At 38.0% G+C, this 15398-nt stretch overlaps 1 protein-coding gene across 1 annotated transcript in view; it reads right to left on the minus strand.

The window, feature by feature from the left end:
- Positions 1-1305: 1305 nt before the first annotated feature.
- sacm1lb (SAC1 like phosphatidylinositide phosphatase b) overlaps positions 1306-15398 on the minus strand; it is a 33133-nt gene continuing 19040 nt past the window's right edge. Inside the window, exons 15-20 of the mRNA XM_028471599.1 lie at positions 15261-15330; positions 11423-11495; positions 11187-11280; positions 6273-6365; positions 6110-6167; positions 1306-4070 (exon numbers count right to left, since the gene is read on the minus strand). Of these exons, the coding sequence (XP_028327400.1) occupies positions 3934-4070; positions 6110-6167; positions 6273-6365; positions 11187-11280; positions 11423-11495; positions 15261-15330 (525 nt within the window). The 3' untranslated portion in view covers positions 1306-3933. The remainder of the gene's footprint in view (positions 4071-6109; positions 6168-6272; positions 6366-11186; positions 11281-11422; positions 11496-15260; positions 15331-15398) is intronic.

Here is a 15398-nt window from a genome sequence, read left to right on the forward strand (position 1 = left end):
CTGATGGTCTCTGGAGAAGACAGTCCCAGGTGTGGGAGAGTAAAAACATTTCTTCATCCCTGTTGATGTCAAAGCTCCACTTCCTGATCTCAATGGCTTCTCTAATCCAGGGTTTGTGTTTTGTACTGTTACAATTATATTTGCATTCTCCCAAACCATGACATGATTTTCTGCACTGCAGTGGTCTAACATTGCAGACTTGAGATTTTCTCTTGTACATGTTGAAGCAATACAGGATGATTCTTGGTGTCAAGCCTTAGTAACAGGAGCATTGGAGCAGTGATGAACCTAATCTGCCAGTGGTTCAATGTTCAGGCTTGCTCATTTGTGTCTGCTGTCATTTATTGTTTTTAACTGTGGTTGTTTCAGCCAGCAGGCTTTTCCTTCTGCTCACTCATACTAATTTGAAAAAGCATTTTAAGCTTATTGCTCAGCGTCATTTCAGCCACACTCACAAATTTTGGGTCCACCGACAATTAGGGCTACAATCCTCTTCATGAGCTTAGGCATTAGCAACACCAAAACCGTGCAACACTAATGAACCTGCAAACACTTGTACTAACTGAAATATGTGAAAGAAACGTTTGAGTCTCACAGGAGCTCCAGCTTCTATAGTTTTCTGTTTAATGATAATTGGATCACCCGCACAAATGGATGGAGGCTTCCCATATTACCTAAACAGACTGTTGTATGTTTTATAATTTTTTTGTCTTTTCTGACATGTATATATAAACTGAACACACACAGGTCATTCAGTGACTGATCACAGCTGTGCAACATTAGCAGTTATTAGTACAGGTAGTGGGAGCGAGAACACAGAGAATGATTATATTGTAAGTTAATGTTTGACAAAGCAGTTGTACACACACACGTGTTAATGCTTCTCAGTGGGACTCATTGAAGATCTTTGAAGTGAAGAAAAGGCAGTCAGACATGTTTTTATGTGAACTTTGTTACTTTTATTTCTAGTTGTATGTAGGCTATGGACTTCCAGGTTGTGGAGGATTTCTTTCTCATGTTGTCGACACCACACATGCACTTTACACAAGGTGATGAAGTGCATGAGGCATTTCTTGCACTTTGACCTGATCCCAGTGTGCAGTGTACCTGCATGGAAGCATAAAAGGAGGTGGTGACCCACATGTTTATGAGCATTAGAAAAAGGGTCCGACTCACCACTGGCTTGAGGCCAGAACTGCTGCTGCTGCTTCGTGTGGTGCTTTAAAGAAAACCTTAAAAGAAAAAACAAAAACACATGACTGTGCCATGACACTATTTAGCTGGGGTATACATCTAAGGCTCCGGTTGACAAAGTAAGTAAACTTTATTTATAGAGCACTTTTTTACAGACAGAGGTCATAAAGTGCTTTACATCAAATGAAGCAAAAACAATGAGATACAATTGCTTGTGAAAACAGATATATATATATATATTTAAAAAGTAATTTACATCATCCACTAGCCTGCCTGAACATGGATCTTTATGAAAGTTTTGAAAAAGACTAGGGAGTCAGAAGAATGGATTGACATGGGTTCCAGATTTTTGGTCCACCTTTGCACAGGATTTAAGTGAGACAAACTAACGCCTCATGCTTATCTTGTTTCCTTTGGGATGGAAAAACACAAACCTGGTCAGCAGCGTCCTGAAAGCAGCCGAGTTTCCTCTGCAGGTTTCACATTAAAACTAATTATTCAGGCTTCTCAGTGGCCTGTGGTCCCCTAAAGGGAACTGTTTTTACAGTTACATGTCATGTTTCCAGTGCGCGTGCGCTCGCTCTTTGGTTTCTTTACCTGACAAGGACAGTGATTTCGATTGACTCCATTTTTTTGCTCTAGTTGGTTCCCAGTATTCCCAGTGATGTCACCTCACTCCATCACACATCCAATTTTTTAGGGCAAACAGAAGAAATCACAGTAAGAATGAAGTAAAAGCACTTCTATGTATCCATCTACAGGACTCCACATCCCACAATGTAATGCACCAAGCTTTTCCAACAATGAGAAAATGTTTACATTGGAGATCAAAACCAACTTTCGAGCAACAATTTAAACCTTTTACATTTTTTCTTTGTGCAAATTATCTTTTATTTATTGATCTATCAGGCCGACACTGTTTTTTAATCTAATTTAAGAATTGTTTCCAGCAGCTTTAACTCAATACATTATTAAATTAATTAATTTTTGATCATTTTCTTCCTAGCCTTTCACTTTTAATAGGCTTAGTTACTAAAATAACTGAATTCTCAGCAGAATTAATATTGCCATAAAGTTTTGACACAATTGTCCTCTTTCAAAGAGTGCATTTGAACGGTATTGTGTGCGTGTGTGGTTTAAGGTCCTAAGATGTCTCTCTTTCGGCAGAAGATGCAGTCCAATCAGAATCTAATATTCTGGAAAACCTTAAAACGTCATATTAGGTCAGAGTGGAATCGATAACATTGACTGGAAAGGTTGAGTGTCTTTGGTCACAGCAGGAACGGTGGAGAATTCAATTCAAACAAAAATTAATTTGGAGCCTACATACACTGCTTAGCATCAGATATAGAAAAAAAGAGTAGTACCTCTAAACCTCCGATTGTTCTAAGAACCCCAACAATGTAGTATTTGAGGTTTATTTTCCCAAACTGGACATACTGAACAAAAAGATATTAACTGTAATATCAACCTACCTGAGGTAGTTTGAGAGGGAGGAGCTCACATTCTTATGTAAAGTAGGAGGAGCAAGGATTGGCAGGAGGAGAAGTTTCCACATTATGACTTCATAATGCGAGAAAAATCCAACTCACCCGTTTTGGAGCTGACTTTTACAAAATGTGGAAAAGCAAGGGAGGGAGAAAACAGAACTTTTTCAACTTTGGCCCTCTGAATGAGGCTAAAGGAATGCAGCAAAACCAGTATAAAATTATTTTTCACAATAGTGCCACTTTAACAGTGATAGCTCAAATGTCTTCTAAAAGTCCAACACAGCTCATCTAAAGGAACATGGTGCCGTAGCTAGCGAGCAAATGTATAAATATTTACTTTTAATCGGAAAAACCCGAGTGAGCCTTTATACATTCTCACTGTGACTTCATCCTTTTTCTAAATCAGTGGGAAGCTTTCCTTTCATAAACACATTCCTTCTTTTCAAAGTGACAGGCAGGCGGAGCCTTCAGTTGAACAAAGGCACCACAACATTCGCTTCTTCTTCAAAATATAAACAAACTTACATTTATTTGATACTATTGGACATTTACAGATGAAATAATAACATTACAGTGTTTGTTGTTGGACAAACGCTGCCTGGCTCTGCATGCTTTCTGTTCCCACAGCCAAACATTACCTTTACTAATGAACCATTTACAACCAATTTAAAGCCCCCTACTGGGCGGTTACTACAAAGCAGCGTTCATGCCTGTGATTGTCAGTGGGATCTCTCCCTCCGCAGGACTCCGAAGGACTCTGTGGATCATGGTTTACACTTCTATGGTCAACATCTTCATGCTGACTCCACTCAGCTGTGAGTGTTCTGCAAACTTTCAAAGTGTCCTGATTAGGAAGCATGAAGAGAATGAGAACGCAAACTTTCTATCATATCAGTTAAAAAGCTTTGGGCAGTGACTTCCATAAAACCAAATGTGTTTATTTGAAATATTAAAATAATTATGTAAGCTGCAGTGACAGTCCTGAAATGTGATTGGTCCTGAATTACAAATGGAACAAGGCGACAGAAGCACAAACTGCAACAATAAGGCAAAGGAGCAGCGCATGCAGTCATTAATCACATGGTTGAGCTCCCAGAGTCAGTGTCATGTGATGTTTGGGGGGTGTGGAGAGCAGCCCGACCCAGCAGCCCCACAGTCTCCCTCGCTGTCAGTAGAGACTCCACGCTGAGGAAGCTTTTCCTGAAGGAGTGAGCACACCTGGGCTTCGCCACTTTCCACACACACACATTCAGTCCTGCCGCTCCAACCGAACCAAGCGCGGCGAGTCCACAAAGTCCAGTCCATTAAACAGGATGAAGCCTCCAGTCACCATGCCGGCCACGCCCCAAAACAGCACATAGGCCAAGGTCTCGGTCCACGTGTCACCTGACCAGTGACCAAACACCAGAGGAAGCTATTAGCATGTTAGCAGCATTTCATGTGTGAGCAAATTGATCAGTGTGCTATTATCAACAATAACTCAATGGTAAATTAGGACACAAAAAACAAAAACATTACCAACAAACCTCAAACCAGCCATATTAACATGTTCATACAATGAAATTTTAAAGATATTTCTCTCTTATCAACAAGTCAAAAACACATTTTAAACCTATTGCATTTGGAGGAGAAGCCAAAACTATATTTGTATTATGCTCCGTCTTGGTGATGTCATCAGGAGGCATGGAGTGAGCTTTCCAGTTAAGCTGATGATACACAGCTATATATCTCTATGGCTGTGTTCGAAATGTCATACTAATAGTATTTACTAGACAGTATATACTCATTGAGTTTATAGTGCATAGTACGGAGTGTGACATTTCAAACACAGCCTGTCTTCCGATGACACCAATCCAATGAATTCTCTTTTTCCCTCTGCACAAGTAAAAACCCTGGGTGTTATTTTAGACTCTGACCTTACATTTATCTCCGACATTGAACATATACCAAAACTAGGTTTTTATCATTTAAAAAATATAGCCAGAGTCTGTCCCATTCTCTCTCAGGCCAACACGGAGAAGTTAATGCATGCTTTTATCACCAGTTGAGTTGACTACTGTAATGCCCTGATCCCAAAAACGTATGGTAGGTCAGGTTTACAATTATTAAATTATTCAGCAGCAAGTGTCCTGTTGAAGACCAGGAGGCGGAAACACATTACACCAATTCTAGAATTGCTGCATTGGCTCCCCGTGTGTTTAAGGATCAATTTTAAAGTTCTCTTATTGGTTTTTAAGTGTCTTTTTTTAGTTTGGGCCTTTTTATCTTTCTGCTTTTAACTTATGAACCTTCACGGGTCCTGAGGTCCTCCGGTGCTGACCTTTTAGTAATCCCTAAACCAGGGTTTTTCAAACTTGGGGTCATGGGGTCACCTGGAAATAAAATGGAGTTGCTTGAAATGTTTACTGATAATACAATTTAAAAAAAATTACTCATAAATGTATATATTTTTTAATAAAAATTTGATTTATTATTATTAAATTTATTTTGCACAACTAAAAAACAATGCATAATATCACAGAAATGGATATACAGTGCAGGAAGAGGAAGAAAGTAAAATAATTATTCTTTTTCAAATGTAAACACCACATGCAATCTCAAACAATTGTATTTCTATACTTTTACTTTCTCAAATAAAAAGTTAAAATAAAATAAATAATAAAAACATCTAAGCTGGCACATATTGTCACTATTGTGCACTAATACTGGCTACTCTGTATTTGTAACGCAGTATAATAAACATGATCAAAAAATCGAATTTTAGAGAAAAAAAAAATTCTCTAGGGGTCGTTAGAAATTTGTGATAATTACGTAATTTACGTGATATTTACGTAAAAAAAAAAAAGGTTGCCCTAAAATCGGGACACATACACTCAAGGTGAGGCATCGTTCCAGTTTTACAGCCTGACTGTGAAACAGTCTGTCGTAGCACTTCAGGGCTGCAGAGAACGTTCATATTTTTAAGAAAAGACTCAAGACCCATTTTTTCAATTTAGCTTTTAACTAGTTATTTATTTCATTTTATTCTGTTATTTATTTAAATCATATTTATTGTATTCTACTTTCTTAATATTATCAGGTAACATATATTACCTTATTCTTATGTTGTTTTCATAATTTTAGGATTGTTATCTTTTAGGATTACTATTTATGTTTCAGTTTTAATCTCTCTTAATGATTGCTTCTTTCTTCTCCCAGTGTTTCTTTGGTTTTCTGTGTTTCTTTCCCTTTGCACTGGAGGCTGTGACAGTAGTGCTGACAGTGCTGTGTGTGGTGGACTGGGTGTTTTAAACCTTGTAAAAGCATTTGAGCTGCATTTTATGTATGAAAAGGGCTTTTTATAAATAAAGATTTATTGAGTGATCGATTGACTGAAGGAATGAAAAACTGGCAGCATTCCAGTGTCTCGACGGTGGTACACTTACCCGCCATCAGCAGGCAGATAATACACATGGAAAAAGCTACGACCATGATGATGGGAAGCTAGAATGAAAAAGGACAAAGGTCACAATATAACACAAATATTAACACTTTGTATTGTTCATCAAACTCAACTTAATTCTTTGTTAAGCTTTGGAGGTCTCTTACTGTCAGGAACTTCCAGTCATGGGGGTCATGGAGGGGCGTGTTCCCGTTAGCTTCATCCACAACATAGTTACCCAGGAACAGATCTATGGAGTCCTGCACACCAACATAACTACGCTAAATTTCATAAAATATCAGTAAATTATGAACCGAAATATGCATTTTTGAAATTTTGCCAATGATGAAAGATAGGGATTTTTCCATTTTTTGAAACTGATTCAGAATCAGCGTATTGATCCAAATCCCCTCCAAAATCTAATGGAATCTTCTGATGCCTAAGGTCCATCTTAGGTTAAAATTTGGTCAAATTCTATGTAGTACAAACAAATAAACACCAATGAAAAAAACAGCTCACTGGTGGAAGTTATTACAATAAAACATTCACTAGAACAAAAAAAACACAAAAATAACTGAAAAATATAGAAAATGACAACAATAACTTAAAAAAATAAATAAATCAAAAATATACAGAATGACACAAAATGACAACGACCCAAAATACTTAAACAAACAAGACACTAAAAATAACAGAAAAAAAAAAAAAAATACACAGTGACTCATAATACACAACAAGCAAAAACACACAAAACATTAAAAATACAGAAAATGAAATTAAAACATATAAATCAGAAAAGACACTGACAACCATAATCTACTAAATCATTGCAAAAACACACAATGACAATAAAACAACAAAAATATACATAACAGAAAACAAATTAGACAAAACAACTCATAATACACAACAGCAGTAAAAATACACAAACTGTTGTTTCCAGTGTTAATGGTCGGATTGGTCATTAGTCTAAATGCTGACATGAATGCTGATCATGTGTCCCTGTGAACAGATGATCACTTTTTTGTGCGCCACGGGGCAAAACCCTTTGTTGCGACTGCTCCTTTAGGGGGTATGCTACAAAGCTAGATTACCTCTTATCACACTAACTTCCGGGATTTAATCAGTGTGTGCTGGACTACAAAGCTGGCTAACGTCTTACGAGCTAAATCACCATGGTAACTTAGGCTGAACGACTAACCTGGTCGGGAACAGGTTTTCTTCTGGCTAGGATCTTAGGGAGTGCTAAAGTCCCGCCTCCTGACCAATTAGTTCTCTTAGAAAGCAAGTTGTCCAATAAAAGGTGGTGTGAACACGTCACTGCGAGAGAGGGAATATTTGGACATCGATGCAATCCTTTCATTTACCAATGACATCTTATAGGAAACAGAGATTTTTATCAAATGGATAAAGTAAAATAAGTCAGCTGAGAAAGCCTGCATGCAATGGGCACTTTCAGACCAATAAATCCATTAATTAATTATTTTATTCATTCATTCATGTATTCTGGGATAATGCAAAGAGCTTCAGACCTGTTAAATGATACAAAATATAAATATATTCCACCCTATGATGTACACTGATCTGTAAAAAATACAGTAAGCAAAACTTTCAACTGTGAGCCAGATAGCACAATAATAATTTTTCCATCAAAAGCCTTGCCTCAGTGTTGTTATTTTTTTCCTTTAGAAGGAAAACAATGTTCAGATGTTATAGTTTTCAATAAAGCAAAAAAAAAGCTGTTTTCTCAGCTTATTGTTCTGAAAATGGCGATTTGTGTAAAACTTGCTCTATTTAACGGCTGATTACAGAAGAACTAAACAAGCTGCTACAAACATTTTTTTGATGAAAGTAGAGACTTTGACAATCTGAAATCTGACACCAGATTCTGAAAGATTATAGTACAAAATATTCTGTGGGTCTTCAAAATGCTCTAAAACAGCTGGCACTGAGGGGTTAGAAAATCTGAAAATGGCTGGCACTGAATGAGTTAACATTCATCAATTCCTGCATTCATTACTTTCTGCTCTTACTAGGGATGTAACGATTAATCGCAAGGCAGTTAAAAATCGATTCATAGGTATCACGATTCACATCGATACTGTGAAAATTGAGTCGCAGTACTTTTTTACTATCCAGAAGTGTTGACGGCAGGTAAAATCTGCCAATACTTTCTTTCTGGCCGCCTTCTACTTTTAAACATGTTCATAAATTATTCCTTACCCCTTTAGCACCAAAAAATATCTGTAATATTCCGTGAATGTCTGTAAAAGTCACGTTTTTCTATTAGCTCTGTCTGCTAGCATAGCATCTCTTCACTGCAAGATATCTGCATGCCAACCGACCACTGGGTTACCAGCGCCCTCTGCTGGTCCAAACAAATATCTGCCCTAAATGCAGTAAAATTACTGTTTTTGTTTTTTTTAAGTCCAATTGTTAAGGCACAAACACATTTTCAGTTGCACTTTTAAAAAGAACTATTATGCAGTTTTGCATTGTTTACTATAAAACTAGAATTTAAATTAATAGGCTTATCCTTCATTTGTATTATTCCTTTATTTATTTCATTCAGGATTTATTTTTAGTTAAATTGCATTGTTTTGAATAGTGTATCAAGGGATTCTTTTGACAATGAAAAATAAAAGGAAAACAGTATAGTTTTTCCCCCCGCCAAAAAATAAAGGAATATTTCTCAGTCATCATTCTTCTACCGTCCCATTTTGTAAAATAAATCGTGAGAGAATCGTATCGTGAACCCAGTATCGTGAATCGAATCGTATCGGGAGTTGAGTGAATCGTTACATCCCTAGCTTTTACTGCAGCAAGTGTGTTGTTTTTGGTCTGAATTATGAATTAAAATTCTTCATATTTTTTAAAGAATTATTCCTCAATAGTAACTTAAGTTGCTCTCATTTCCTCTGTGATTGTGATTGGTCCGATGCTGAAATATTCACCTCTGTCACTAGAGCGCACCAGTTAACCAGACTGAAATCAACACGCTTAACTCAGCCTGATAAAATTATCTAGCATTGTAGCATAAGCCCATTCAAAATGAAACTAAAACAAAACTTGACGCTGTGCGCTAAAGTGTGTGTGCGTCATCAGTCACACCCCTTGGTCTTAGCCCCACAGCGGTTTAGTTTAATTTGGTAAAGGAACATCCGCAAAAAAATGTTTTTTAGGTTTGATCATCAGTTCCAATGAATCATCAGAATATTAACCACAAATATTATTATTATTAATAAATTGATACATACATGAAACATACCAATGTAAAGGTATATTGTGAGGTTTTTTTTTTATTTTAAAATGACCTAAAACCAAGAATGGTTTGCTTTGAGATGACTAAAACGTGTTACTCGCACAGAAGTGGAGGTGATGGAGGAAGAGGTGGTCACTGTGAGGAGCACAGATGGCTTCCTTTGGGTAAGAGCTGGTGTGTTCAAGACCACACTATTTTTTTTTTTATTTTAAAAAATATATAAACAAATAAAATCGTGACAAGTTTCGACAGTTAAATAACATTCTCTCTTTAGTTTTAGTTTCTTTTAAATGCATTTGATGGACAAAATAGGTGCCTGCCAAAAATAAACTAAAATATTAAAACTACTACTGCTACTGATAAATTCACAATTATTCTACATATTTGAAAACAAGATTTTTATGTCAGCTGAATGTACAGCAAGTGTTTAAAAGTATTTCTGCCAAGAAATAACATGGCTGCAGAGTGTTCCCTCTTTGCTAGGGTTGAGCATCGTTTGGATTTTAACGATTCTGATTTCAATTCTCAATTTCGATTTCTGTTTTAAACGATTCTCGATTCCGATTCTTTGAGTTGTGCAGGTCAACAGGTCACAGATTTCACAAGATAATTTTTTAGCTTGAAAAAGCCTTTACACAGGCCATTTTTTATTAATTCACTTAGTTGATATAGTTTAGTTTGGTTGCTGTAATGTAACTAGGATATTCAATTAACAAAGGTTTCCAGCTGTAACTGTAAAAGTGAAACTTTCTGAAATAAAACTACAAACAAGTTGTCATCAGTGTAAAAAACATAGAGCTACAGGTAGATGTGAAACTAAATAAAACAAACTCAAACCTTGGAACAGTCATGTGACAAATCAATCAATAGTTCTGGTTGAGAAAGATAATTATTATTCTGGATACAGTGGAAACAGAAACTATAAAAATAGTTATCTTGTGAACCTATTTATATTGTAGGGAACATATTATATACATAAATGTAATTGGAGTCTAAAGCCACAAGCTTGCGCGACTTGTGGCGATGACGCACTGGTGAAGACATAATCCAAGATGGCGGCGGCCCGGACTACAGCTGACACTGTTTAATATAAGCCTTAAAAGACATGGATATAATGAAAAAAGTGGATGGACGGAGGCATAAACATGCAGACTTTCAAACAGACTTATTAAACACACACGGACCTCGGTGAACAGAACGGGCTTCACCGGGCGCTGGCACTAGGACCCAGAGGTGGAGTAAATGTGTCCCCGTACTGCATGTACAGGCTGTAATATCATCAGTTTATCATTTTACCAGTTGTTAGAGCTACTGTCTTTACCAGGGAGATAATATTTATTACTGGTGATTGTTTTCTGGAGTTTTACTGGGCTTTTTACCGGTGATTAGTTTCTATCTCTCTTCCGCTCTGCGGTCTAAACTGACGAAATGCAAACATCTTCGTAACAGTTCTGGAACCGGACGTACAGAACTCAGTGCCCAATTTCACAACCAACAAGTTAGCGGACTTGTTTAGCTCCAGGCTCTCTCTCCTGCTCGTGTGTGTGTGTGTGTCACACACGTCACTCAGTCACATTAAGGAAGGTTGTGGTCATTATACGGGGTGGATTAAATAATGAATAAAGGATTGTTTTATCCCGTTTTCCTCCTTGTTATTATCACAATATAAAAAAGTTTAAAAATAGCAGGAATTAGTGCTGGTCTCAACCGATCTTGAGGGAAAATCCCGAGTCCGGGCAGCCCGAGTCAGAGACAAGACTGAGTCAAAATGCTTCCGAGACCGAGACCGACAACACTAGTAAGAGCTGTGCATGATGACCTGTCTGAAGCCGTCTGAGAAGTTATTTTTGAAGTAACGAATCATTGAGTTCCAGCCATCCATCAGCAAACCCCACACGGTTCTTTTTCCAGTCCTGAAAGAACAAAAATTCAAAAGGTCACCACAGAACAATGATGAAGCTCTCAGAAGATCAACACTAATGCCTTCATGCTGTCTATTCATAGATAAATCTCATTGGTGGAAAGAGAAGATAAATTAAATTCAGAATAATTGACCTGGTGAAGTCAGTCTTTAAGGCTCCAGTGCCTGCGTACTGTTTGGCACAAGCATCAGCATTGTCTGCCCAAGCTGCAGGAAAACAAGAATTCCCAAATGAGTAAAACATGCAAATTGTCATGGGGTGCGTGAATAGAAATGAAAAACATTGGGACAACATTGGAAACTAGAATATAAATAGAGCAGCAGTCAGGAGCCTCCATGCGTTGCCACAAATTACACATTAGCCTTTAGAGTTACACCTGTAACTGACTGTCTCTCATTCCATTGCGTGGAGCTAACTGATGAAAATAAATAAGATAAATGCCCTTCTACATTGACTTCTACCACTAGTCAACTCACGGTTGAAGCATCACCTGCCAGTGATAGCAATACGCAATATTCAAGGTGTATGGCGGACCAAGATGCTAGCAGCGCAACGATTGTGGATAGCCGAGCTACTAGCATGGCCATGGACAGGAGAGTCCCCTCATGCAGCCTCAGACAGTGAAACAATCTCATCAAAAAAGGTCAAATATGAAATTCAACCAAACATTGAGTTATGTTCATCCTTTCAACCTCACCTTTTCATTTAAGTTGTAGCGAGTTGTATTTCAGAGTTTGAGGGTTATGAATATGTTGTATTACTGCTATATGCTCAATCAACAAGTTTGGTAGATTTATTTTTCCAAAAAAAGAGATTGGTTTATCACTAAAAATGCCAGTAGGCTAATTAATTAAATAAAGCAAACAAGTTCTGAATATGTTGTTTTCTTGTGTGTTTACAGGTTATTATTTTATTTTTTATTTTTTATTTTTTTTAATTATATGTTATTCCTCAACAGGATAGATACAATTCAGAGACAAATTTCACTGTATAGGCTTGTATATGACATTATATGATTATGTTTTTTAAGTGTGCAGAAGGAAGGAGTTTATGGCTTCACGTTAACTGAAAAGTTTGGGAACCACTGGACTATAGGAGAACAGTAACAGCCTTTGCTAGCATTAGCTCAGAAAGGCCTTTGGTAGATGGATCTGTTGGATCTTTCCTTTGTTATTGAAGTGATGTGTTGGCCAACAACTAACACACAATCATCAAACCCTGAGCTTGAGTGAGGACGCGATGTGAACTAGCAGAGCAAAGAGTCACAGGAAGTCCAACTAACATCTGAGTGCCACATACCACAAAGCCCCGTGAACGCCTGAGCTGCTCTGAGGACAACAGAAACGTGATCGTCTTAAGGACACAGTGATGGGGAAGGAGGCCACCACACTGGTTGTGTGTGTGTGCTGACCAGAGATGGGAGATATCAAGGCCGATATTTGCCAGAAAATGAAATATGGGTTGACATCAGTATGGGTTTTTCCACAGGTATTGAAAAACTGATATAACCTGTGGAAACAATTCCACAGGTTCAAACAATTTAGTTTGTTTATGATGTTACAGCGCTAACTAGTGGTGGGTAAGAATATTGTTTGGATTTCCCACCCTGACCTTTCAACATGTACCATCATTTATCTCCAGATGCATCAGACCTTGTAGAAATTCCTTGTTAACCTCCATTCTGTCACTAAAGCAAATGTCTGTAAGAGCTTTTAGTTATAGACAGTATTTATTTGAGTTTCAGTCATTTTACACACTAGAATAGATCACTGTTGCCTGTTTCATACATATTTAACTAGCTCACAGCTATCTGCTAAGGTAACGCAAACTCACAAACTTTTTTCTGCCATCTTAATTGACCTGCACCTCATCTACAAACAAATGTTATATGTGTGATGCTTGTATCAATCAATCAATCTTTTATTTGTATAGCGCCAAATCATAACCAATGGTATCTCAAGACACTTTACAGTAGAGCAGTCTTAAGGACGGACTCTTCATTTTATGGATACACACATATGCATATATACGTATATACACATACATATGTATCCCACACCCAACATGAATTCATCATGGCGGCAAGGAAAACCTTCTGTTAAGCAGCAGGAACCTTGTGTGGATCCCATTCCTATGATGAACAGCCATCCACGTTATGCTGTGTTGGGTGTGTGCAGAGGAAAGGGTGGAGACAGAGTTGTTGAGACTCTGTAACTCCACACTGAGGATCCCACGGACCTGCAAGACAAAAGCCAGAAGGAGTACAGGAGCAAACACACAAGGGAAGAAGCAGACATAGAGGGAGTGTTTGAGAGAGGAATGGGACCCTCTCCGGTCCCTCTCTAGCCTAAATGACCTCTCTCTTAACGCCCTCTCCAACCTCTCTCCAACCGAGCATGCCAGACCCCCCCCACCGGCAGTCTATGCCTATTGCATCTTAATTATGAGCTATGAGCTGGTTCCTAACTAAAAGCTTTACCAAAGAGGAATGTTTTGAGCCTAACCTTAAAGGTAGAGAGGGTGTCTGCCCCCCGAACCGTGGTTGGTAGATGGTTCCAGAGAAGTGGGGCCTGATAACTGAAAGCTCTTCCTCCTATACTACTTTTAGAGACAAATGGAACAACGAGTAGTCCAGCATTTTGAGAGCGTAGTGTTCGGGAGGGATTGTATGGCACTACAAGCTCCTTGAGATAGACTGGTGCCTGTCCATTTAGGGCTTTATATGTGAGAAGAAGAATCTTGAATTCTATTCTATATTTTATGGGAAGCCAATGCAGAGAGGCTAATACAGGAGTAATGTGATCTCTTCTCCTAGTTTTAGTCAGTACACGTGCTGCAGCATTTTAAACCAGCTGAAGTGTCTTAAGCGACTTGCTCGGGCAGCCTGCTAAAAGAGAATTACAATAATCCAGTCGAGAGGTAACAAAAGCATGGACTAGCTTTTCGGCGTCACCCTGAGACAGGATAGATCTGATTTTAGCAATGTTACGGAGATGAAAGAAGGCAGTTCTTGAAGTTTGTTTTATGTGAGAGTTGAAGGATAAGTCCTGATCAAATAGAACCCCAAGGTCTCTAACAGTTGTGCTTTGTGCCAGAGTAATGCCATCTAGGGCAGTTAGGCTAGCATAGGTTTCTCTAAGGTGTCGTGGGCCCAGTACAATGACCTCAGTCTTGTCTGAGTTAAGAAGAAGAAAATTTTGGTCCATCCAGGCCCTAATGTCCTTTAGACAGGCCTCAAGTTTAGATAGCTGATTTGTCTCACCTGGCTTCATTGATACATACAGTTGGGTATCATCAGCATAGCAGTGAAAGTTAACAGAGTATTTTCTCATATTGTAGCACAATATTAAAAGGTTGTGTTCATCTGTATTGTTCCAGTTTCACAGTAAACCTTGTTTGTTGTGGAGTTCTTCCAACTGTTTAAAGAGTAACTAAACCCCAAAACCACTTTTGTCCTGTTGAAAATGTATTTGTTGCTATTGATTAATCCTGGTCCAATTCTCAACATTTTAGTCAAAATATTTCAATTTGACGTATTTTGTTGTAAAATGTGAGAGTGACTGTCTTGTATGGGTTCAAACTCGGCTATTACAATTTAATTTTGCTATTGGGTGAGAACAAGATTTTGTGACGCCATTGGACCATCATGCATCACTGTTGGCTCCGCTCCTCCAGTTTAGTTACTCTTTAACTGCTTGGATGATTGGTCTGGACGACTAAAGAGGCTGTAGTTGTCCAGTAAAATGAAATAAATAATACATTAATATAAAAACATCACTGAATAAGGTCATTTATTTTACACAGTTGAAGTTTACTTGTGAACTACATCCAGTAGGACATCACATTAAAAGTAGGATTAACCTGTGACATATATAGGCTAATGTGACCTAAATTAGGTTGGTTTTAGGGGTCATTGTATATCAGAACTGGATATTGGCAGAAAGCTGATATTGTTCATTTCTAGTGCTCACCATTCCTGTACGTCTTCTCCAGGTCAGTCTGCTCCTCAACCCGCTGACCCTGGTGCAGAACTCCCATCCTCTGCACACACATACACAGGCTGACCAAAGTCTATGTCTGAAAACATCCCTCTGCTGTACTCCTAAAAA

Source organism: Gouania willdenowi, chromosome 16 (genome assembly GCF_900634775.1).
Source record: "Gouania willdenowi chromosome 16, fGouWil2.1, whole genome shotgun sequence".
In the NCBI taxonomy this organism is placed as follows: Eukaryota; Metazoa; Chordata; class Actinopteri; order Blenniiformes; family Gobiesocidae; genus Gouania; species Gouania willdenowi.